Source organism: Euprymna scolopes, chromosome 11 (genome assembly GCF_053919585.1).
Source record: "Euprymna scolopes isolate OS-2025 chromosome 11, ASM5391958v1, whole genome shotgun sequence".
NCBI classification, from domain to species: domain Eukaryota; kingdom Metazoa; phylum Mollusca; class Cephalopoda; order Sepiida; family Sepiolidae; genus Euprymna; species Euprymna scolopes.
The window spans coordinates 60,461,318-60,488,311 of NC_136492.1; the positions used below are offsets into that span (position 1 = coordinate 60,461,318).

The 26,994-nt window shown below is 34.6% G+C and overlaps 1 protein-coding gene and 1 long non-coding RNA gene across 11 annotated transcripts in view; one reads left to right on the top strand and one right to left on the bottom strand.

Annotated features, from left to right (window-relative positions):
* LOC145287869 (glutamate receptor ionotropic, NMDA 1-like) overlaps positions 1–26,994 on the top strand; it is a 540,534-nt gene that overhangs the window by 469,503 nt on the left and 44,037 nt on the right. For 5 of the 9 annotated variants that reach the window (XM_080135762.1, XM_080135761.1, XM_080135765.1 and 2 more), the window contains 3 exons: positions 1,563–1,667; positions 8,993–9,138; positions 12,165–12,272. In XM_080135762.1, coding sequence (XP_079991888.1) covers positions 1,563–1,667; positions 8,993–9,138; positions 12,165–12,272 — 359 coding nt within the window. The remainder of the gene's footprint in view (positions 1–1,562; positions 1,668–8,992; positions 9,139–12,164; positions 12,273–26,994) is intronic. The other 4 variants (XM_080135767.1, XM_080135766.1, XM_080135768.1 and 1 more) reach the window with 1 other exon arrangement.
* Positions 1–26,994, bottom strand: part of LOC145287871 (uncharacterized) — a 194,787-nt gene that overhangs the window by 89,808 nt on the left and 77,985 nt on the right. The gene's annotated exons all lie outside the window — the stretch shown is intronic.

A 26,994-nucleotide genomic window follows, 5' to 3' on the forward strand; every position in this document is an offset into this window, starting at 1 on the left:
AACGAAATAATTTAATTCTTGAAACAAAAAAGTCAATTTGGTATAGCTTTTGGGTATTTTTTCTCACATAAGTCCAAATCACCGTTCACATTGGAAATATCGACTTTTGTAGGTTTTCGGATATGCTTACAACGAATAAACACTCCCAACCTCCCCATATTAAGAACGGCTTTCGGAATAAACACCCCCCAACCTTGTCAGCACACCCGAAAACCTAAAAAAAAAAAAAAAAAAAAAAAAAAGTTGGCATGTCGAATGTGAACGAGGAGTTGGATATATTGTAAAAATGTACCGAATTTAAAACGGAACGAAATTGAAATTTCTGTTCCATTTTTTACAACAACCGTAAAACAGAGCATTCTCCGCAACTTTTACCAAATAAAATAGTGGTAGTAGCGGAAGCAGCATAATAGAGTAAGAGAATAACATGAATAAATGAATGAGGAGAATAAAGAAAAGAACAGGGGGAAAAAAAGGAGAGTAGCAACGAAGTAATTCGATTTTACATACGTCAGCTACGTTTATTTTTGTTCCTCTCCACATCATTAAAATATAAAATAACTAATGATATGAACTATGCATGAGAGAACCCAGTCTAATCATTTGCAACATATCGTACATACTATTTCAACAGACAACAAAACTTGACAAAAAACAAAGATTTTGTGTCTCTTGGCTCAATAGTTTCAAGATCATTAGTTAACATTAGCAAAAGAATAGTGATAGCTGAGAAGAGCGAATTAGATGCGATTTGACAAGGGAAGAGAGTAGCAAGAGTAGTAATAGTAGTAGTAGTAGTAGTAGTAGTAACGTAAGAGAGATAACAAAATAGCACAAATAAGGTGAGGTTAGTAGAAAGACCACGGGGAGGAATAAATAAGGAAAAAGGTGAATAAGAGGAAAGAAGAGAAAAGATGGGAAAATTATAATATACCAGCATTGATTTAATGGTTACAACATACAGCATAATGACCTTGACACACCGGTTCCTTTTACGCCACTAAAGTTAAGCAATGTTGAATTTGGCCAGTACTAAAATGGGTGACCATTTGAGAATAGAAGGTGCTGTATGTGCTCTTCACTTATCTCTGCATTGTTTGCAGCTATCCTGGATCATCTCCTTGCCACTGGAATCAAGCAATGCCGAATTAGGGGGAAAATGTTGGACATTGCACAACCCTTGCCTCACAATTACATGCATAGGCAGCTTTACAGTAGTGGGTACCCATAGTGTCAAGATTGATTGTCTCTGAAGAGTAGTCACACTCGAAACTAAATAGACAGCCACCATAATGGGTCGTAATTCATTTAGTTTTTTTGTTGTTTTTTTGAGGGGGGGGGGGGTTAAAAACCTTTTCTCTTTTTTTTTTTTTTTCAATAGTATGATAGTCATGAAAACAAATCTTCCAGAAACTAAAATATTTTTTTAAAATAAGAGCCGCTGTTATGCGGCCAACATCACAATTAAAAGCAATGTAAGCAGTACAGTAGCCATCTATAGCGATGAGATGTTAATAACTACAAAATCTTATGCAGATTGTTTTCACATTGTATTTGTATAGGTGGATACATGGAAAAGCTAGATTCAAAATGGATCCTCGTTGAAACCCACAACTGTCCAGAGAGGGACTCTTCCCCAGCCACCTTAGGGCTGACCAATATGGCAGGTTAGTACATTTCTAAATTCAATTCTACTTTGTTACTGTACCGTTCTTGTATTTTTTTGTCTTAATTCTTATTTTAACTTAATTTGCGCATTGTATTAGGTCTACTGAAAAATTAATTCTGCTTTTAGATTGTTTTATAATGCAGCTAGCACCTGTCACTTGATCACTGTCTACCTGAAGCCTACCAACCTGAACAACCTACACCTTCTCACTGGCATTACCTGTTCAGATGCAAGACAGGAAAATGCCAGCCGAGTAGAGATAACAAAAGCTATTAGCGATGAACGCCATCTCCTTCATGGAGGTGAACAAACAGCCCAAAACCTGAAGTCAAGCTTCCTCAGCTAAACTGAACCCCTAAATTGAACCTCAAACAATATTTCAGGAAGAGATCAGGCTACATCTATGGACCAGTCTAGAGAATTCCTGTCACACTTCTACTGACATGAGAATCTTTCCTTCTGAAGCCTTTCCTTCCGGTTCAGAAGCATTCTGGGTTCAATGGAAAACATTCAGCAGCCCGAGAACAGGAATGGAGCGATCAAAAATTTCTATGACTAGATGGAGCTACAAAACTGATTCAACTATCTGTGAATGTAGAGAAGATGACCCTGCGAAGTAACACTGCTTCGTCTGCCCTTTTTCTTCTTATCTGGTCCAGCTTGAAAGATTTCACAGAATACAACAATGATGCAAAACACTGTAAAACAGTGGAGAACCTATTGTATGAGGACATGCTTCAAAGATATGCAAAGAAAAAGATGTGTGATTTAGCAGTTTTTATCTATCTTTATTATTGTTACTATTGTATTACTATAGTCTTCCTATTGTATTACTATTGTATTACTATAGTCTTCCTATTGTATTACTATTGTATTACTATAGTCTTCCTATTGTATTACTATAGTATTACTATAGTCTTCCTATTGTATTACTATAGTCTTACTATTGTATTACTATAGTCTTACTATTGTATTACTATAGTCTTACTATTGTATTACTATAGTCTTCCTATTGTATTACTATTGTATTACTATAGTCTTCCTATTGTATTACTATAGTATTACTATAGTCTTACTATTGTATTACTATAGTATTACTATAGTCTTACTATTGTATTACTATAGTATTACTATAGTCTTACTATTGTATTACTATAGTATTACTATTGTATTACTATAGTCTTACTATAATAATGAAACAGAACTGAAAAGTGAGAGACACATACACATGCTACCCTGTTCGACAACAATCGCTAACCCCAACACTGTGTGGCATAGTGTTTGTTCTTTTTCATCTTCTCTTCTGGCCGTGTCATAGTTTCTCATATTAGCAACCCCCAAGGAATTGCACAGTGGTCCACAAGTATAAGAAAATAAAACAAACTCAAGAGAAACAAGGCTGTCAGTTGGGCTCTAGATGCATGCGTGAGATCATCGCAGGAGACAATCTTCTAAACACTAACGTCTGCATCTTAGTTGTCTGTTGAGGTCATGCTCGTCAGTTGGTTGATTAATTCATCTCATCTGCTCTGAACCAAAACCTGTTGTCCACTGCCCTAAAACTGGAAACTGTCCTCAAATTTCACAAACTCAAAATATCTATAAACTTCCCCAAAATTCACTTTCACTCCTAAAATCGTAAACTAACTTATAATTGGCCTTGATGTCCGGTCTTTTGTTCCAGTCACCGTCACACCTTGACTAACGATCCTATTTCAGATGGCCTTTGTGTGTTTTTATGGACCGCTTCCCCCCATTGTATTTCTATTCACCTTCTTCCCATACTCTGAATGTACTGGTCAATTTATTTACTCTTTCTGTTATAGTTTTTCTCTTACTTTCATTTCCTAACACATTGAGGGGGGGGGGGGAGATGTCCATGAGGATTAAAAAGATCCCGGTATTTTTTGAATTTATAAAATGTGCGTGTGCAAGAAACGGCCACGCTATTTCTAAGCTGTAGACAATGCGTGACAAGGCAAACGTGATGCTAGTCAATGCAAAAATGGTCCTGCATATGCACAGCTGGACTGAAAGCGAGGCCAGTATTTATTTGAATATGCGCAAGCCTTGTATGGCATTAAAGATGGTGAATTTTCTTGCATAGGCAACATTTTGTTTCAAAGTTAGAGAGATTGCCGTACGTCGTTAGTTTCAGAAAAAAAAAATAGAGGCGGAAGAAGTAGGAGACGTCCGAACAAAAATAAATTAATTAAAACACATAAGCATATGTAAATGGTGAAAGTAATTTTGTTCCTATTTTTTTTTTATAGTTGCATCATAATCAGTCAGACTGGAATATTAAAGACCGCAATGCTTTGCAAGCTTACTCCATCATTTCAATTTATTAAAAGAAACAAAAAAAAAAACGCATGTGCAGACATACCTCATAACTAGCCAGAGACGATAGTGCATTTTCTAAGCACATATAAGGGCTACACATTTACTGGTGGATGAGGGTAAATTTAATTGCTGCTGATGTAATTATGAACTAATCTGCAACATAGTTTCTCTGTGTATGGTACGAGACATTGAACACGCGAGATACAGAAAACCAAGTACGGATAGACTTTTATCTGTATGGAACGACGTCAGCCAAGATACCAGACTTGCAACAGACAAGCAACCGAACACGAATAGACATCTACGTGTATCAGACAAACGTGCAAAAAGGATCCGAAACCAAGCCGTAACTGTACAAGACGAACGCAATCATGACACCGGAACAAAACATGCAACAGACAAATGGTTTTCTAACTGTACCAAATGAATAATTTCTTTTCTTTAACAGTTTCCCTTTGGAATTCCCTCCCTGCTACCAGGACCATATCAACATGCAGAAATTTAAGTATAATGCGAGCAAACAAATTGCTCGCTAACTCTCCGTTTAGATTCCCTCCCTCTTTTTAAATCTGGCCCATAACATAGTAGTTTCTTATATTTCAGTGGCAATATGCCTTGTTTGAAGTGAATAAAGGTTTAAAAAAAAACACACACACACATACAGCTGAAATACTAGAACCGATCATCAGACGCTTTCCATGTGGCACGCTGCTGAATATCGATTCTAAGATTAAAACTGTTCATTATATTGAAAATCTCAAGAAAATGTTGACCAGTCACAAGAATTATTTATATAGTCGTTGCCACTTAGTCTATTCTCAGCCATTGTCTTTGCAATTAAACCGCTACTTTCTGCTGCTCAATTTTGCAGTGACCACATGACAATTATCGTCTCTTGTTTCATGGATTTTCCGTTTTGTGAAAACAGAAATCCGAAATAGTATACTACTAATAATAATATTAATAATGCTTATAATGATACTAATACTACTACTACTACTACTAATAGTAATAATAATAAGCCAAGAAAAAGACAGTAGTACGGAACAATCACGTTGACACACCGGTTCTCGCCATATCACCGAAGTTAAGCAACGTTGAGCCTGGCCAGTACCAGATGGGTGACCATTTGGGAAGGCTAGGTGTTTTATGCACCTTCTGGGAAGGTTGGGCGTGGGGCTAGCCCCCTCACCCTGTAAAAAGAACTCCTCACTACAAAAACATCTAAAAAAGTTGTAGATGGCCTATGCCCCTCCAGGGGCTCGAGAGCTCTGGATGAAAGAAAGACAGATCGCTTGTCCCGTTGTACTTAGCTACATTGTTACGAAAACGTTCCCCATCTCTATTGGGTCTCCTTGAGGAACACTGACGTTTTACATCGCTTGCTTCAGTTGTCAGCAAAAAAAAAAAAAAAAAAAAAAAAAAAAAAGAGGCAGACAATTCCTCCAGAGGGGGAAATCATGGTTTCATCGACTTCCACTTCGCTATCTATCATCTGTCAAGAAAAGAATGAGACAGTTTACACAAAAACAAATATCAACTTACCAAATAATGAAATTCATCTCCATCAAAATAGTAAATATGTTAGGTTGAACGTTTCTGTTAATAACTTTGTAGAACAAATTCAAGGGATAAAATCCATAACGAAAGCGCAATAAAAGAGGATAGCAAAATTGTAAAAAAAATAAGCAATATGTGAATATATATCGATATACTACTACTATGACTTGTGGAAATTCCACGGTGTTATCTACACCAATCTATATAATTTACTGTTAATAACAATAATAATAATGATAATATTTCTTTTTAAATAAATGTATTTAACACTATTGACAAAAAATGACTTTCTTTCCGTAATGGTCAGCTAAATCTATATAAATAAAACAGATGTATGTACGTATGTGTGTGTCTGTGTGAAAATATTTTACTGATAAACGCTTAAATTACTGGTCACGTAACACTGAACTTAACAGGAAATAATAATCATACACCAAGCATGGTTTATAACGAGTAAAATCTTTGGATAGATGAATAACACGTACAGAAATACGTCGGCAAACACAAAATGTTCATTTCAACTTACCAACATATTTTTATTGGTTTTGCGCATGCACGAATTCATAGTTTGAAGTGGTTTGATTTTAATTTCAAATCTTTTTTATCCATTTGTCGATAGCTCAAAGAGTAAGGAACGTGGCTGGAGCGCTAAATGTTTTGGTTTCAATTCTAGCTGATGGCACCAAAGTCCTTTTTTAATCTTTTGAAATCAGTACTATATATTAGATACAATGATATTCAATAGCGAATTGGCTTTAATATAATAAATACGAAATCTGCATGAATTAAAATATATTTATGTTTATATAACGACCGGGCAAGGCCTGCTCCCCGCTACTATTTAAATAAATGAAACGAATGTAGTCTTTATATATATATATATATATATATATATATATATATATATATATATATATATATATATAAATTATAACAATTTAATTCTTTTAAAAAGCAAATATTTTGTCTTTCTAACATAAAAAAATATTTGGCAGCTAAACATTCTTCGAATCAAAACAAAACGTTAGTTTTTGAAATGCATTTATTTAACACTGTATTGTTTTAACCAACCAACGACGATTTGATTTTCGGACAACTCACTTTAACTGGGTAAAATTCTGGATGTTTTTTCCTTAGTGACATCAGATTAATCAACAATCACCATTTCTACAGAGCGAGTGATATCATTTATTCTGTTTGTGTGTCATAGTCCTAGCTATGACAACAGAATATTGTTATCATTGTTTTGACTAAAGTATATATCCGACACAGTTAATCAATCGAGAACCACACATCACTCTATATAAAAAACCATATAAGATATGGATTTGACAGATCAATTTTTCTATTTGTTTGTTAAGTGCTTTTAGAATAACAGGAGGTAGATTAAGTGAAAAGATAGCGGAGGTTAACTCCCTGACCCGGAATGAAACTAGGTAAACTGTCAGGATACAAACTCGAGAGTCAAAACAAAAGAATATGCTGTTGTCCTAGTGATAATATACATATCTAAGAAAATGAAATGCTTTAACACTATTATATGCATTAAAAGTAATGGCGTTTTAAGAGTTTTTCCCTGCATATACAAACAGAAATATGTGATTTGGCAAAAAAAAAAAAAAAAAAAAAAAAAAAAAAAAGGAATAGGTGCAGCAGACATCAGTAAGGTAATTTGAGGGGGGGTATTTTTTTACACTGCATCTAGCATAAGTCTTTTAGGTTTATTTTACTGGTTATATATTTTATAAATGTAAAGAAATTTGCATAATATAATAACTGATATGTCCTGGAAAAGATATACGTTGTTTAAAGTAGCTGAGTTACTTTTGCTACAGTAATTGAGTAATACAATCTAATCAGCTATCATGGTTCATAGTCATAGCTGGTAATATGCTTAAGCCTTAGGCTTTCGGCGTATCTTTCAATGTCTCTCCTAAGTTGATCTGTATTTATGACTTACACCAGCCAATCATATTATTGTGTGGAGGAACTCTGATGTATTCATATTTATTATAAAAAAAAAAGAAAAAAAAACACAAAAGCTTTGGTGTGTTCTCTCTCTCTCTCTCTCTCTCTCTCTGCTATAATGGAAAAACCTAGCACCCCTCTAATGATTAGCTAGTTGTGAGATGCCAACGAAAAGAATGATAGAAAATGAAAAAAGTTTGTCACATAGATAGAGAAGAATTTTTACAAAAGAAAAAAAAAAAAAAGGGAACTCCCCTTCCACCAACAGACTTATACATATACATACTAGCAGGCTGCCCAGTCATAGTATACGCTTAAATATGATATTTTAATTTATGCAGATTTCTTATTATAATAGAGACAATTCTCTATCTGGCAAGACCACAAGGGAAACAACCTAAGCAGCAAAACTGAAGTTGGCCTGCCAGGACCATATATATATATATATATATATATATATATATATATACACACACACAAATGTAGGCAAAGTTGGACATATTTTATTGGTGTGAAAATGTAGGTTCTTTTTTACTAATTGTCATAAAATTTTAACCATAGAATAGTATTATAATCTTCAAAAAGCCTGCAACTTTCCATGTAAATTTCACAGTGTATAAGGATTATTTGATACTGGAGATATTCATTATCGTCCCCTATTTCCAAAAGAGGAGTGATATAACATATGAAAAATATTTGGAATCAAGTCTCCCCTTGCTGTTATTTCAGATCATTTGAAATCATAGCAAGTTTTAGTCTCCCCTCCAACAAGGCCAGAGGTATTGATGAATATATATATATATATATAACTTGGGTACCATAAGCTATAATCGAAACCAAAAACATACAACACTCCACCCTCATTCTTTAGCCTCTGGGCCACACTCATACGCATATATTTCACCAGTCATCTCTTTTTTAAAAGATGCAATCGCCCGATCGTCGAAAACAAAATGCAAGCAAGGACCGCAGAGTTTTATAATCATATAGATATATCTCCTTCATTAAACTCTATTTTTGTTTTGTACTATTCGTACAATAAACCTTACTGTGCTACTCACATTCATTATTCGTATTAATATTCCACCTCGGATTATTATTCTGCTGATATCGAAATTCACGATATAACACTCAAAGGCATGTGATATAATATCTGCTAGATAATATAATCCGACAGTTTACCTAGTTTCATTCCGGGTCATGGAGTTGACCTCCGCTATCTTTTCACTTAATCTATCTCCTGTTATTCTAAAAGCACTTGTTAACAAACAAATAGAAAAATTGATCTGTCAAATATTTAACGCCATCACTTGAATAAAAAAAATGGGTTTATAACTATTTGCATTGTTTTTCTCCCGGTTACTATCATCATTGGCATTACTGCTTCTATTAGGTTTTACTAAGCAAATATTTTCTCTTTTTTTTTTTCTTTTAATTTTTTTTTTTTCATAGGTGTGTTTATGATGGTCGCTGGCGGGATAGTGGCTGGTGTTCTGCTAATCTTTGTAGAGATTTTATACAAACGCCATCGAGGAATGAAAGAGAAAGAACTCGAGTTAGCACGGAATGCTGCAGACAGATGGCGTGGAAATATAGAGGTAAGATTCACTTTCCATCGTACCTTATTCTGAATTATGTGAAATAAAAACTTGAAACAAAATTTATTTTAGTATCCAATAATCTTTCATGGAAAACAGTTGTATTTCATCCTTTTTCAAGAATACTATTTTGATTGTAACAAATATATATATATATATATATAGTCATCCACATATAGTACTGTTTCGCTGTTTGACAGCTCATCAGTGCGACTAGAAAGGCATTTGCCTCAGGCAAGGATTGAAACCCGACTGCCTGTACGACAGTCAAGGCTCCTAACCACTACGCCATCGGCGGCTGCTGTGCGAGTCATGAGTTTAACAATGTTTTGAGATCGTCCGAACTACCTAAGCTCGATTTGTTTACACAAAGAGCGTCGCTTATACGCTAATGCTAATTCGTGTATCACTTCTCAATATGCTCAACTCAAGATGAGGAGCATTATAGTCATCTACATACAGTACTGTTTCGCTGTTTCACGGCTCATCAGTGCGGCTAGACAGGCAACTGCCTCAAGCCAGGATTGAAATATCGAAAAAAAGAATAAAGGTGTCCCAATAAAATGTATACACTCTTAATGACCATAAAACCAACATTTATGATAAAAGTTTCATAAATCAAAATACTGTGAACAAATATAGGCACCAGCTAATTATCGAAAGTGTTCAAATTGTTGGCCATTGATGTCCATGAACTGCTGACAGCGTTCACTGATTGAATTGAAAACGTCCCTAATCAGTTCAATTGGTATGTTGACACATCTTTCAATGGTTGCTTTCAACTCAGTCATTGTAGCTCGTTTTGTGGTATGAACTGTGTTTAACATGCCCCCATCTTCCAAAAAGTGTGAACAGTACTCGATACTTCCCCTTCATCCTAACTATCTGCTTCGCAGCTGACTATGAAGATATACTCTTACGTCCTGATGATAGTAGGGAAGTGCTCCATCCTGCTGGAAGTGTCATTCTTTATTCCTAAACATCTATTGGAAACGTGGCATAGCGTATTCATGTAGCAAGTTGAGATAATTTAAAGAGTGTATACATTTTATTCGGACACCCTATGTGTGAAGTAATAAAATATACTTAGCTTTAACACTTTCCTGCAGTTTCACAGTATCATCGATCATCAGAAGTATCTCCCATCAACATAAATCGAAACACTCCACTCACTTGGACATTTGATAACTGATGATACCATGAAACTGCAATAAAGTATTAAAGCTAATTACTTTTTATTCTCATTATTGATAAAGCTCTATCTTATAAGATACTGAGTCCTTTATTTGTTAAAACTCTCTTCTTAATCCAGTTGTTTCGATTTTTAAGGGTTCGTTTTCTTGTCTCTTCGTATATAGTTATCCACATAATTCTTTCGCCGTATTACGGCTCTTCAGTGTGGCTAGTCGTGATTAATATCTGTTTCCTTCTGCCCCCACCCTGCACCAAGAGCAAGAAGAAGAAAAAAAAATGACTAAATGACGTAATATTCTAAGTTCTGATTATTCATCATATCTCGAACATTTATTTTTGGTGGATGATGTCAACGCTAAGCATTGGAAATGGTGGGTAATCATAGATTCTTTGAAGCTCTTACACGCTCGTTTGTTGTACGACACTTTGTTAGGAAAAGTTGAACCAGATTTCTTCTAAGAACTGAAGTGCAGGTCATCGCCTTTCACCTTTGACCTTTACTTACAACAGAAGGAGAAAAGAACCTAATTTAGGCAGGGCAACTTGACAAGTGACCAACTTACCATAGAAACTATCCCTAAATAATTTTGTTTATCATTGTTTCATATTATGCTGTAGCCTTCTGAATATATATTTAGCCCCATATTAATAAAATTAGGGTACAGCCTCGGTCGAAAACAAAAAAATAAAATATGCTTCACCAGTGTTCTAGCACACTATCTAGATATATTAGTAAAGTATTCACAAAAAAAAAAAAAAATTGAAAAAAAACTATCGTTTGTTTATTAAATTTTGTTTGTGATAGCTTTTACTTATTAAATTCTTTACAGTATCTTTTGAGTAATAAACTGTTAGGTGAAAATATGAAATAGATAACAAGCCCCGCCCTTCCTATGTTAAGAATGGCTTTCTAAATAACATTATTTCAGTGTGGTCTGTAAACTGCACAAGTACCTTATTTTCATTGAAATGACTGTTTTCGATTATAATCTCTTCTTTTTTTTCTTTCTTAATTTAACTGTTTGCTAGCGTTTTAAACATTGGCCGTCACGTGCAGAAGTTCAAGTGTAACGTGAACCGACACCTTGCTGCCCAAATCCCTACATAGTACCCCAGTAGTGTTGCCCCTGATAGTAGCCCCCTACACCAAAGTGGCAATTTGCCTTGTTTGGGGTGAAAATGTAAAAAAAAAAAAAAAAAATTTTCGGTAAAAAAAAAAATAAAAAGTTTCCGTTCACCATCTTCCGATGGTTTTCTTTAACATATGTGGTCCGTATTCTGCAGGAGTACCATTTGTGAAACAAAAAAAATTTTTTTTAGTTAGTTTTAACGGAGAGACCTTAGTATAATTGCACATTATGATTTCCCTTCAATCTGTTTTGGTGAGTAACAGAGTAGATTGTTCTCATTCTATCAGCCATGACATTTAAAACTGAAAAAGAAAGTCGAATTTCTTTTCTTTTCTTTCTTTTGTTATTGAGACGGGCGTTACATGTTAACGTATAACGTTACATATCCATTACACTTTCTCAGCGTAATGAAGTCATATAACAAAGGACTGTAACATTTGAGATTAAATTGATCGCTTTCGTCCCCAATAATGACTGGTACATCAACTAGTATGCATTGAAAATTGTCCGTCCCAAAATTGGTTTTACTTGAATTGTAATCTTATTTGACGCGGTTTTTTTTTTTTTCGTTTGTTTGTTTTTTTTTTTTTTTTTTTTTTTTTAATTTTGTCTGGAAATCAAAACTGTGGAATCTTCAATTATTCAATGTTTGTTTAATTCGCTTTGTTATTTATTTGTTGCCGATAAATCTGTTCTTTGCAGAAACGAAAGAGATTGCGCCAATCTTGGCATATGCTTCGGGAATGGAAGTCTCAACATCAGTCGGGTCCTCCTCGGTCTGATGATGATGATGATGATGATGATAACTTGGTAATGTGTGGCCATGACTATTTGCATACTATTTGTATCATACATGACGTCATCAAATAACAATTACTAACAACTTGGCCTCTCATCCTGTCAATCTTTTCACACACATATGCATGTATACATGTTTATGTGCACACACACACACATATATATATTATTTATATATATATATATATATATATATATATATATATATTAGTGTTGGGACGATTAATTGAACTCAAAATCAAAGATCGGAAAATTCTACACATTTTTGTGCATCGGAATCGGAAAAATTTGTGCCTCTTTTCCAATGCTAAAACGATTATTTTGTCTTTTTTTATTTGATTTTGTTTAAAGCAAAATCCTCCACTGTTGGCAGTAGTGTTAAAATAATAAATATTTATTTTAAACGACCATTAAATCTTTAACTCGGTAGATCATCTCTAACAAATACAGTTTTATGTTTTGGAAAATATCTGCACATTTCACATGTTAGTATAATATTTACAGATTTATAAATAATTGGAATCAGTAACAATATTGGAATCGTCCCATCACCAATATATATATATATATATATATATATATATATATACATACATATATATACATACATACATATACATACACACACACATATATATATATATATATATATATGAGGGTCGTTCCAAAAGTAAGCCCTCCTATTTTTATAACTCAAAAACTAAAACACTGAAGAGCTATGAAGACAGGGGTGGTACCATTAAAACGAGCGACTTATTGTGCTCCAGAATTGATTTCCTTATATAATCACACAGCCATTTTCAATCCAGTTTTGCCTCGGTTATAAAAGTCTGGAGCACACTTTATCACTCGCATCTCTGTCACCACTGTGAAATTGACAAACCCACCGCCTAGTTAGGAGTGAATAGTTAGCGCCGACATCAACTGCATCAGTTCGTAAGCGTTCAACAGGCGTCAGTGAATATTGATCGGTTCAATTTATTTTCTGCATGGACGAATTTAATGATGCATCCCTGCTTCTGATACACGTTCATGGCAGGATTGCTTTCTTAGAGTCTCACACCATCAATATCTGCAACAGAGAGATGAAACTTTCACACCATGAATGCACGAATTCAGTCATTACAGCAGTGTAATTTGCAATCCCCTATTATTCACTAGAGTGGAATAAAAAAAAAAATATAGGAGGTATTACTTTTGGAAGATTTCTCGTGTGTGTGTGTGTGTGTGCGTGTGTGTGCGTGTGCGTGTGCGTGCGCGTTACTTTATCAAGCTACGCTAACAAATTTGTTACTTAAGGTTTCAGACACCCTTGCAGCATTCCTTTTCATATAAATTTATTCATGCCTGAAGCCATGTAATGAATTGTTTAATTTGATAACTATTTCGCTTTTACTTCATATCTTGCACTTACGAAACTAACTTCTATTTCTTTTTATTACATTCACCTTGTGTACTTGCGTAGGGGCTGCTGCATTGGTGAACATATTTTATAATTACTAATAAATAACACTAGTAATGAGCCGGCACGCAGTTTGAGATTGGTATTGTTGGGATTGCCTTTTACCTAATGTGTGATGTACCATATCATGTGACTATAGGCTTATCAACCATTGGCTGATTTAGCCACGTGGTTACTGATATAACATCAATACCAATTCACAATGGAATAAAAGTATAAATTTCTGTCCTGAGATTTTTTTTTTTTCTTTTATTCATATGTTTTTAGATGTTATTTTTTGTTTTAATAAGTTTTATTATTATTTACATCTACTACTAATAATAATTCTGTTGCTACTAACTCTGTTGCTAATAGCAATAATGGCGATGAGAATGATAATACTACCACTTTTGCAACTGCAAAAATAATCTTTTATATGACAAGGTCATGTGAGAAATTATTAAGTAGTCCATTTATTTTCTTACTTTTTGGCTTAACGTTTTAGTTTTTCATCTTATTTATATGTAATCAGCATCTTTGTGTCATGTGTTTCTCTAGTCCTTGTGCTGTTTGTACAGTACAGAATAACTACAAGTCTTCTTTTTCATCTTTTCCTTTTTTTACATAGAGTTGGTCAGCATCATTTTTTGTATTCAATGCATTATGCATAGGAATTAGTTTTCTGCTCCTTTGATCTACGTTTCTGTGTCCTTGTTTTGTCCAGTCTATGAAGAATCCCGAGTATGATATTAAAGATATTACGTAGGTGCTTATTCCCTTTTATTAAGTTTCTGCTATTGAATTTAGTTCCAAGAAGTTGTTTTCTCGGGTTTCTGAATTTTTTTTTTTTTTTTTTTTTTAGATGATGATTGATAATTCTATAATTAAGATTGTTCAGACTACTGTTCTCATCTTGAGTGTTATTCTCACAACACTTCGGTCAATGTTGGTTGGTTGGTTGGTTTTGTTTTACGGCATATGAACCCTTTTCGGGTTATTTAATGCCGAATCAAAAGATGTTGAAGAAAAAATTTTTGATAGAATATATTTGTTGTTTTCAAGTCGGTTTCTATTTAATCCATAGTTTGGACCCTAACAGGTACTACCACTCCGGGTCAGGGTGGACCTGGGAACAATGGCAATTAAAGGGTGGCTCCACATTCCCCAAAGCCCGCAAGCTGGGGCCTCATCACTGGATATAGTTTAAAAGGTCATATCCAGGACCCTTTGGTCGATGTAACCTGAGGATTTCTTCATGTATCTTGTTAAGGCCGGGAATCGCCACAGAATTTCGAATGGAACACTTTATTTAACCCATGAAGATAACATGTTTTTTCTTTTGTTTTTTTTTTTACACAGGCATCACCACATTATCAAGGCCAAGAGGCCACTCAAGGATAAGGGTTAAAGAGTGTACAGTAGAAATTGGACATTATAGTAATCATTAGTAATGAAAATTTGGTAAAGTTGATAACTTATATGGAACGGCTCATCAAGAACTTATTTACGTTAGACTTGAAGACAACCATATTATAGTCAGCCGGAAAGCAGGAAAACGGAAGACAATTCCACAGGCGTGCAGTTCTAAGAAAAAAGCTTTGTTCATGGAATCTACGTTTAGGTTTAGGCACAGATAAAGAGTGGGGGGAATTATTGATAGTGTTTACAACTAGACGAGTGTTTCTTGTGAAAGTTTGGCGAGGGGGGACCATCATCAGACACAGGTATACTTGAACTCCTGCAGGTCAATATAGTCAGGGAAGCAGAGACCTGGGAGAGAATTCCAAAGTCTAGCAGTTCGGGGGGGGGGGGAAGAAACTATTAGAGTAGAAGGTTTTCCAACATCTAGGGATCTCTATATTTTAGGGGGGGATTCTGCAATTTGCCGGGTTAGTGGAGGTATTTATGTCGATAGGATACAAGTGTCTTAAGTTCGTCAGAGCACATTCCATTAAAGTACTTGTAAAACAGGTATAGGGATACAACATTTCAGTGAGGGGACAGGTGTTGAAGTTTGGTTGATAGTGCAAGACCTATTAGATTGGAGATTCTTTCTTTCTTTTTTTTTTAACCCTATCTAAGAGCGAAAAACTAGTGGCAGATGCATCAGCCCAGATGTGGGAGCAATACTCCATGCATGGGCGAATAGTGACCATGTAGAGATATAGGATACTCTCAGGTGTGAGCAACTTTCTAGCACGGTAGAGAGAGCCCACCTTCTTTGCAGCAATCCTAGAAATGTCCTCAATATATTTGTTTCAATTCATGTTGCTTGTGAATGTTAAGCTGGGGAGTTTGAACAAAACGCTTTTAGCTAGTGTATCATTAGTCGTGGCATCAGTGGCTGGGAAGGTTTTTGTAATTGTTAAAAGGAAAGAAGCTTAGTCTTGGCAGCATTAAATATTACCATCCATTTACGTCCTAAGTTCACTAAAGACTGCAGATCTTCCTGTAAGGTTTTACTAATTGCCTTAGATATATGTTCATTCGTTTTCTCCTTGTGTGTGTTATAAAGCATGGGGGAGGGGTCATCAGAAAATATACCTATCTTGGAGACAATTTTATCAAGGAGGTAATTTATCAGGAATAATAAAGGTCCCAGGATCGACCCTTGCAGCACACCCACATTTATATTGTGTTATTTTGACATTCAAACATTAATGACAATCTCGATTCTTTTCTTGTCTAAGAAGGATTTGATTATGATAAGTATTCGTCCAATAACATCATATGGTTTAATTTTCATGAAGGACCCTGTCAAAGGCTTTAGATATATCTAGGATTACTGCCCTATCCTCCACTGCCTTATTCAGTGCGTGGTATATATGTTCAAAGATTACAGTTAGGTTATCTACAATTGAACGAGCTTGCCTAAATCCATACTGTCGTTCAGAAAGAAGTTTAGTATCTATGAAGTGAACTAGTGATTAAAGACTCAAAGATTTTGGTAAGGAGAAGAAGGAGGCTAATGAGGTGATAATTGAGTGAGTGAGTTCTTTCACCAGAATTCTTGAAAACTGGTACAACGAAAGCAATTTTCCAGCAGTCAGGAAAGCAAGATTCGGTAACACATTTGTTAAGGAGTTTGGAATGAACTGGGGAAACCGCAGCAGAGAAATTTTTTTTTTCATAGTATAACAGGGATGAGATAAAGCCCACACACCTTCCAGGTATCTAGATATTTTATGATATGAACATGTGAAAGAGGGATTTCCATCTGCAAAAGGAAATTTGGGAAAGAGTGGTTTGCTGGATATAAAATTGATTTGGGGGAAAACCGCCATTATAGCAGGTTATCCTTCTCAGTTGCCGTGCAAACAATCCCGGTTGTTGAATAGAAGGGGAATTGTTAATTCACCGTTATACATTTTTAATAGAAGGGGAATTGTTAATTCACGGTTATAAATTTTTCAGAAATCATGAGTTTCTAATTTCTGCAACTTAATGCGTTTTTTGTTGATTTTCAGTATGCCTTCTCTTGGCTGTAATTATTTCACTTTTACAATTATTTCTAGCTTCTATATACCTTTCTCTATTTATACTGGGCTTATGTCATTAGTCTGCAGAATGCATACTGCCTTTGAACAATGGCAGCTGCACAAGAAGAAATGAACCATTGGGAAGAGTGAGGTTTGTTATTAAACTTCTGTGAACGAACTGCTGCTTTGAACCATTCAGTAGCCTCTTTTGCACACTGTTTTACAGAAAGAGAAAAAAAAAAGTACTGCTCCATAGGGAATCTGATGTGATTTCTGATGGTTTCCTAGTCAGCCTTATTGAAGTACCTTGTCGTTTTGAGCTTTTGAGCAACTCGAGTGATGTCTACTAACATCGCAGCATGATGAGCATTTTCGAGTGGGTTGTAGGCATTTGTTAGGCAATTGTCAGAAATAGGTCTACAAGTGAATGAACATTAATGAAAGATGATCATAAAGATGCATATTGGCTTAGTTTTAAAGACTATGGTAGGAAGAAAATAGTGAGCAGTCATTGGACAGAAGCTACTGGAATAAGAAGCTGTATTATAATAAGGTATCAAACAGCAAATTGATAGAGACCACTAGACCAACAGATCAAACGAACTAGAACAAAGGAAGCAGAGAAAAGATCGGACAATTCTGAGGAATACATACGATAATAGTATTTATAGAAACAACTTAGACTATTTAACATCATGTCTATAGAAATCTACATACTATTAAAACTGATAATGTTGTTCATCATGTCATCTTGTCATTGTGTACATTTTATGTACAGAAATCTTGTAAATCGTGGCAGGAAGAGCAGATGAGTATCTTAAAGCTTAAGTGCTATGAAGTGATAAGATTATGTAACTAACAAATAGAGTTGTAGGAGCTGAAATCCGGTTGATCGATCTTACAAAACACATACATAAATTTGCCAATAGCAGAGAAAGAAAAGAAAAAACGGCAAAATATAAAAGTGGCATTTATTTAAAGGAAATCAATATATGGCCATTAATTAAATGAGTCAACAGAAAAGATGATGGATCGTTACCATAGGATGGTGATGATTGTTATTATAGTCTTTTCACTGGGAGTTGTTGCCAGTAAGGTTGCTGTTGTAGAATTTTAGCTGGCTGAAAAAGCTATTGATGCTTCTGCTATTACTGATGCTGCTGATGATGATGGCCGGATTGAGCTACTGTTAGTTCTTTGGTTAGAAAAAAAAAAAACGAGCTGTTGCAGTTGCTGTTACAATGATTATAGTCACTGTTGCCGTGCTGTAGTAGGAAACAAAGCTGCTACTTCTGCTATTGTTAACTGAGGTCATTTTGGTAATAAGAATGCTGTTCCGTGCAGCAGGAAGTCAAGAGGAAAAGGTTGCTGCTGCGTTGTCTTACAGCAATTCTGTGGCAAGCCCTATTTGTGAGGCTTGGAGTGGAGAAACACACCCTTTTTATACTTTTTTGCGAGCTGCTGACATGACGCTTTCATGAGATCTTATTGATCCACTCAAGTGACGATATTTATGGAAAGGAATTGTTGGTTTCTCTCACACTAAGATGTTCAGTAATTAAGATCCAGTTTTGTTAGGAGTACAAAATGAAATAGAAGATATAGACGAGAGAGAGGGGAGTGTTGGGCCTATCATGATGTAAAGTATTCTGACTGTAAAATACTTTTATTGATTTAATAACATGGTACTCTTGTGGACGTTTGGCATTTTAGCTAAACAGATACTAAACTTCATCTATTCTGTCCTCGGTTAGTAATACAGAAATCCTTCTAGACGTAAGCAATTTTAATTGCTTTCCCTAATTCAGAGTGCCTATTTATTTGTGAGGATGAGGGCTGAATTCTCCGCACATCAAAATAACCTTGAGTCCAACTCTGCCCTAAAATTGAAACGTGGCGCAAGTCGACTTAAGTGCTTCTCTATGTATGAGAAAATATTCATTTATACATTAACTAGCATGGGTGCCCGGCGTTGCCCGGGTGTTTGGAGGTGTATGCTGAGCAAAAAAAAAGGGGGTAATTTTTTAAACTTTGACCCCTATTATGACCCCTGAAAATTTATTGTTTTGGCCTCAAATCAAGTTATTAAGTTAGATCCATGTCCACGGAACCTATATCTAAAATTTCAAGGGTGTAGACCCAAAATTGTCGGAGAAGTTTGGTAGAGTTCTCAAAGCTCAAATCGTTGAACTTTGACCCCTTAATCGCCAAATTTCTGGCTAAAAACCGATCACATAGATTTTTCCAACTCTGCCCTAAAATTGAAACGTGGCGCAAGTCGACTTAAAGTGCTTCTCTATGTATGAGAAAATATTCATTTATACATTAATTAATGTTGGTTAATTTTTACATTTTTGCTATCCATTTGTTCATGGTTCAGATGGTAACAATGCTGAAGCGCTACATGTGGTTCGATTCTAACTGATGGCAGTGAAGACATTTGTTTTTGTTAACTTTCGAAATCACTACTATATGTTGGGCAAGAATAGAAAATCTGCATAAATTAATATTATATTTAAGTGTATTTTATGACCAGGCAACGCTGGTGGCCTACGTATATATATATATATATATATATATTATATATATATATATATATATATATATATACACACACACAGTAGCGTCCAAAAAAAAGGGGCAATATTTTAAAACCTAATATTTGTTAGAAATAACAACTGTGAAAAGCTGAAATTTTAACAACTGGTAGTCGTTCTCATCCATAATAACATACTAAAATTTGAATTATTTGCAAAGGATAGGAAAAGAATTATAACATTTATTTATTTTCAAAATAGGAACGTCCAAAATTAAGGGACAAAATTGAGAAAAACAATGTAAACAGTATGCTGTATTCAATTTTTTTTATTTCCTCTAAAGAATAAGTCTTAGTCATTTGTAAACGTTGCATCAGCTGACACCATGGTGAAACGCCAAGAGTGTTGTAGGTAGGGTTGTTAAATCCTACAATGATACTGGCAAAATAGTGCTTTTAAAACCGGCAGACCCCGCAAAACTTCGGCAAGAGAAGACCGAATAATGCAGCATATGTCATTAAAGGACCGTTTTAAGTCTTGCACAGGTGTTAATGTGTCAAGGCAGACTGTTTCTAGACGAGAAATAGGGCTGTTTAATCGAACCCAGGGAAGAAACAACTTGTTAGTTCGAAGAATAAGAAGAGATTAGAGTTTGCAAACAGGTATGTAATTTGGACATATGAAAATTGGGCAAAAGTATTTTTCAGTGATGAAAGCAAGTTTAATTTATTTGGAAATGATGGAAAAAACAATTTAAAGAGACGTATTGGCGAAAGATTAAGTGCAAAGTGTACTAAGAAAACTGTCAAGTTTGAGGGCGGAAGCATCATGGTATTTGGAATATTTTCTACCCAAGGTTCAACGCCTCTTGTCCGGTTACAAACTCATTAAACGCACAGATCTATAAAAACATTGTTCAAGATCATGTTGTGCCAATCATACAGAATGGCAAAGGTGGTAATGAGTAACTTTAACGAGCAAGATTTCGAAATTATGAATTGGCCACCAAAAAATCCGGACTTAAATCCAATAGAAAATCTTTGGAAGACCTTAGTAGTAAAAGTTATAGAAAGAAATCCCACTAACCCGGAGAATTTGTGGCTGAAGCCTCAAGAAGAATGGTCTAAAACTAGTATCGAGGATTGTAAAGAACTGATTTGTTCTTGTAGCCGAAGATGTGCAGCTGTCATTGAGAGCAAGGGTTCATTTACTAACTATTGATTGTACATGTATTTTTATTGTTTTTTGGATGTTTACATTGTTTTTCTCAATTTTGTCCCTTACTTTTGGGCGTTCCTATTTTGAAAATCAATTGTTATATTTGTTTTTCTATCCTTTGCGAATGATTCAAATTTTAGTATGTTATTATGGATGATGACGACTGCCAGTTGTCAAAATTTCAGCTTTTCACAGTTGTTATTTCTAACAAATATTAGGTTTTAAAATTTCGTCCCTTAGTTTTGGACGCTACTGAGATTATATATATATATACACACACATGCATACAGTGCCGGCAAAAAGGAAGTCCACACTTGTAATTTTTTCAAAAACTGCAAATTTAAGCTAAATTTAATGTAACTGTTTAAACAACCTATACCTCATTTGATTGGCCTTTTATTCCTCTATAATTTTACCTGTTCATATTTGACTTTTAATTGAAATGTTCTAATTTAAAAAAAATACTTCAAATTGAGGAGGCAAAAAGAAAATCTGCAGCAACAAATTCGCTTAAAATCAGCTTAAATTATCGTCCCTAAATCAGTTTAAAATATCCACCAGCAGGCAACAACGCATCTCTAATCGTAATTGTTGTTGTTCCAGGTTATACAACGTAACATTTAGTCCATATGCCACGAGTTTTTCTTGGTGATCATCAGGAACTCATTAATCTCCACCTTTTTGGTTTATCCAATCGAGAAATCGACTACAGATTGAAATGTGATGAGAAAACGGTATGAAAGACTGTGCAAGAGCACCAAAACACCAGCAGTGTTCGTGATGCCCCTAAATCTGGTCGTACTAGAGTTACTTCTAACAGGGAGGACAATGATATCAAGATCCACAGCCTAAAAACAGATTTGAAACGGCTCCCCAAATCCAACAGCAGTGCAATCTTGTTAAAAAGTGCTCTCTTTCTACTGTCAAGAACAGATTAAAGGAACTTAATTTGTGAGGTTATGTTGCAAGACGCAAGCCAATGATTTCTGTAAAGAACAGAAAACGCTGTCTGTTCTTCATAAGATGCGATGAAGATCATGACTCTTCATATTGGTCAAAAGTGCTTTTTAGCAATGAAAGCAAGTTCAATAGGCTAGGCAGTGATGGTAGGCAGTACATCTGTCGGAGGAAAGACGAAGAATTTAATCCTAGGTGCTCGGCTTCAATGCTCCATGGTAGTGGCGGTTCAGTTTTGGTGTGGGGTATTATTAGTACCAATAGTTCAGGGCCTATAGTTTGCTTGCAAGGTCGAATTAATTCGACCAAGTACATTAATTTGTTGACTGAGCATTTTCTACCCTACTTTGGTCGGAATTTGGATGATAATCCCATCTTCATGCAGGATAATGCTCCCATTCACACAGCTGGAAATATCAAGAGGTTCATAGAAGAGCATGATATTCCGTGTTGGGATTGGCCTGCACAATCTCCAGACCTCAATCCTATTGAAAATGTATGGCATTACATCAAGCAACAGCTACGCAATGATAAAATTTCAAATTTGGAAGAACTTTGGACAAAAATTAAAGAAAAGTGGGATGCTCTTTCCCCAGAGTATTGCTGTAGTCTAATTCAAGGAATTCCCAAAAGATTGCAGGCTGTAAAATTGCAGAATGGCTATGCTACTAAATATTAACTAGTTCATTGTGTTCCTGTTGTATTTGTGTTGCATTAATGTCCTAAAGTTACATTTAAATAACAATTTTCCATTGTGTAGACTTTCTTTTTGCCTCCTTAATTTTAAGTTATTTTTTTAAATTGACGTGAACACTAGAATATTTCAATTAAAAGTCAAATATGAACAGGTAAAATTATAAAAAATAAAAGGCCAATCAAATGAGGTATAGGTTGTTTAAACAGTTACATTAAATTTAGCTTAAATTTGCAGTTTTTGAAAAAATTACAAGTGCGGATTTTCTTTTTGCCGCCTGTGTATATATATATATATATATATATATATATACACACACACACACACACACACACCTGGCACATACTAATACCTAATACTTTAAAGTTTCTCCCGGCCCCTGCAGGGGCTGGGCATGATTCTCAAAAACCATATGTGGGGTTGCCCCCACATATAAGACCATTACTCTTGTAACAATCAGTTATTGGTCAATGTAGGGGAAACCCTTCATACCAATTGTCACTATCCAGTTCCCCTACTCCCCGGGGAGTTGGTCCCTATTTCCCCTTCACTCTCCACATTAAAAAATGGCCTTGTGCCTAATTTGCTCAGTGGGGTAGCAAATAAATCCAATTAATACCTAATACTTGGCTGGAACAGGCCAGGATCAGAGTGTAGTATCTGTTCTGATGCTACACACATTCTTGTCCTTAGTCAATGGAGTGAGGGAACCTTTCTATACTAAGGCAATTTTATTTTTGCATTCTTCCAGAGTGCCCCTTTTTGGAGAGCTGGTTTTGCCCCACATTAAAAATGACCTTGTGACACATTTTGCTTTTGTGGGGAAGCAAATAAATACCTAAACACACGTGTGTAGAAAAGTTGTCACAATGTAATAACATTTTTATTATTCAAAACTTATTTCTTACAATATATATTAAACTGATATCCTTTTTTGTTGACGCTGTTTGGATTGTTTGCATGGATAACAAGCAATTATTTAATCCGTAAAGCAGAAAATAATCAAATAATATAATAAATTGAATAATCCTGTACGAGGCATTTTCATTTTGTGGTACTCCTTTCTCATTTTAAGCCTGGCAGATTAAATAATGCCTTAATTATCTATGCAGATTATAACAAAAAAAACAAAAAAAAGAAAAAAGAAAGAAAAGAAATTAACGACATAATACAATGCAATGTTCAATTCAGTATTTAATATCGATGTGAAAACGTGTAGATATGTTGGATTTAAAAGATAAAGGATTAAATGTTACCTACTGTAACAAGGGAGAAGAAAATGAAAGATTATTAGTCTTGAAACCTGTGGACTGTTTTGCAGGTTGGGCACTTGATTTTTTTAGTGGAAATAAAGACATGTTTGTAGTTAAATTTTAGGTGGCATTCATTTGAGAACAACTACTTCAAGGGCGAATTGAGCAAAACAGGCAGTTGAATTTTTAACAGTTAAGTAGGGGAACATTGGAGCCGAAAAATGTTGTTCAAGAGGAGTTCCATTAATTTCCTTATAGGATTCCAAACTACATGCTTTTTCTTTATTTTCTTTCTTTCATTTTTCTTCCTATATTTTTCTTGATTTATTTATTTTTGCTTTTTACAGATTTCTTCATTCATTTTTATTATTTTCATTTCTTTCTGCTCTAATTAGTTTTTTTTTTTTTTTTTTTTTTAATTTCCATCTGTAGTTTTGTCTTCCCCCCCCCTTCATATTTACGGAGTTATTCCTTTTTTTCCAATATATTCCTTTATTTTTCTTCGTTGTTCTCTTCTTTCTTCCTCTCCTTTCTTTCTAGCTTTCCTTTTATTTCATGTTACATATAAAATATCAACATAATACGCAAGTAAACAAGGCAGTTAATTATTGACATCATAATTTGAAAAGTGTTGTAGAAGCAGTAGCGACACTTCACAGTTTGAATTTTTGAATATCTTTGTTTGGTACTTGTACAGTTTAATCAAGACACTAAAAAAATGAAAATATCGAGAAAAAAAAAAAAAAGGTTATATTGTACGTATCCGTTTTGAACTGAAGATCTCCAAAAGAAAATTTCATTTGATTTGATCGAGTAGTTTTTTTGGTTTTTTTTACAGTGGAAAAATACGTTTTTATGAGAGCGCGTTGAAGGCAGACATCTTGGAAAATTTTCATTTTTGTTTGGAGTTTAGAACACGCCACGGGAGATAACTTCAGTTAAAGCGCCGACACTCCCTCTCCATCTTTAATACTAGCTTTTCTTCCTAAAAATTGAACCTTTTGCTTGGTATCATAAATTGTTTTTTCGCTGTAAAACAAAAGCTACTTGATGAAATGAAGTGAAATTTTTTTTTTAGAACTTCATTCCATAACGGATGCGTACAACTTAAACGTTTTTCGATATTTTCATTTTTTAATGTCTTGATTAAACTGTACAAGTGCCTTTTGTTTTGTAAACTCCATACTGGTTGGTGCTAGCAGTCAACTTCTCTTCAGGCAACCAGAGACCACATCTTTGGCGAGCTGAGCACATAACTGTTTATAAAACCTTATAAAAACGCACATCAACTCTTCTTGTTAGAATGGACGTTCTTCGTCACTTATTCTACAAAAGTGATTCTCGCCTTTAATAAAATGATTTCGTTTGTTCCTTTTCTTAGATATAAATTAAACAAACTAAAAAAAAAAATGACTGAAAAGTCACAAAGTGCCGAAAATAAACGAAATGCCATCGTTTTATTTGATAAATCAAATTAAATTTTTTTTTTTTAAATTGTTCATCTAAAAAAAAAAAAAAAGCTCCTTCAGTGTTTGACAGACTATGGATGCCTACGAAGGGTTGCCTGCGCCGTGAAATTTTTGTGGCAGGGGATGCGCAATCTCCAACCACACCTCTCCTGAGTCGACATTGTTAAATACCAGTGGCAAGTGAAGTGTATTACAGGACGACTGGAAACAAATGCCAAGAAAAGCGGAGAGCACATACAGTGCCTAGAATTTCCAAATAGTCACCCATCTGATACTAACCAGGCTGAACATTACTTAACTTTAGCGATCTGATGAGAACCGGTGTGTCAACGTGATTATGCTGTATCATCTATAATATAAATCTCACCTGTCTGTTTAAATGTATGTATGTATGTATGTATGTATGTATGTATGTATCTCTGCTTAAAACTTTCGATAGAGGCAACGGATTTTCATGAGATCGGTATCATTTTGAAACTCGCCGTCTCAGATGACAAATATCGAAAAATATGGCCAAAAACATTAATTCCTTCACCCTCAACTGGGCAGTTTTCTACGAGGAGGGGGTCGATTTTTTTGTGAGCCATTTTTGCAAGTCATCATATCGGTTGGATTAATTTTGCCTAATTTTAATGTTCCGAACTTTCGGTCGCGTCATGGAGTAGCGGTAAGACAGTTTTTTTTTTGTTTTTTTTCTTTTTCACACGTTCGAGCCTGCTTGCCTACTACCACTGTTTTTTTTTTTTTTTTTTTTTTTTTGCTCAACACACACCTCCAAACACCCGGGCAATGCTAGACACTCAGTCTAGTCTATTTATAATATAAACGGCACATTCTCTTTGTTGTCTGTATGTCTGTCCTTATTTTGAATTTTTGGTAAACGAATACCTCAACTTGTTTTATATAAGTTTTATGAAGTTTAGGTATTTCTATTGTGTACTTTTAATTTCGAATTTGTACACTGTGTAAATAGACGTAACATTTGAAGGACGCTGTAGCAGTGTCAGAAATTTCGTGAAAATAGTGAATAATTCCACCCCATCTTTCCAAGCTTATAACTCCTCGAAAAATGTAATTCAAGCCCTAATTTTTTTTTTTCAATTAAAGGAGCAAGGACCAAGGTTTTATTAAAAAAAAAAAAAAAAAAAAAAAAAAAAATGTGTGTTTTTTTTTAAAAAAGGTTTTAAACTTCGGACTTTACAGGTAAATTTCTAAAAAAGCGATTTTTTTTTGTTTTAAATTTGAAAATATTATTCATTGACCTTTTCTCTTCGATTTGTGATATATAAAACTCCGACATAAATTAATTATTTACTTTTTAATAGACATTTCAAAATGAGAGGCGTGAATTATTCGACCCCCTGTCTTTCCAAGCTTATAACTCCTCGAAAAATGTAATTCAAGCCCTAATTTTTTTTCAATTAAAGGAGCAAGGACCAAAGTTTCATTAAAAAAAAAAAAGACAAAAAAAAAAACAATGTGTTCTTATAAAATAAGGTTTTAAACTTCGGACTTTACAGGTAAATTTCTAAAAAAGGGATTTTTTTTTTGTTTTAAATTTGAATATATTATTTATTGACCTTTTCTCTTCAATTTGTGATATATAAAACTCTCCGACATAAATTAATTATTTACTTTTTAAGAGAAAGTTGAAAATGGGTGACACTTGGGGGGGGGGTGAATTTA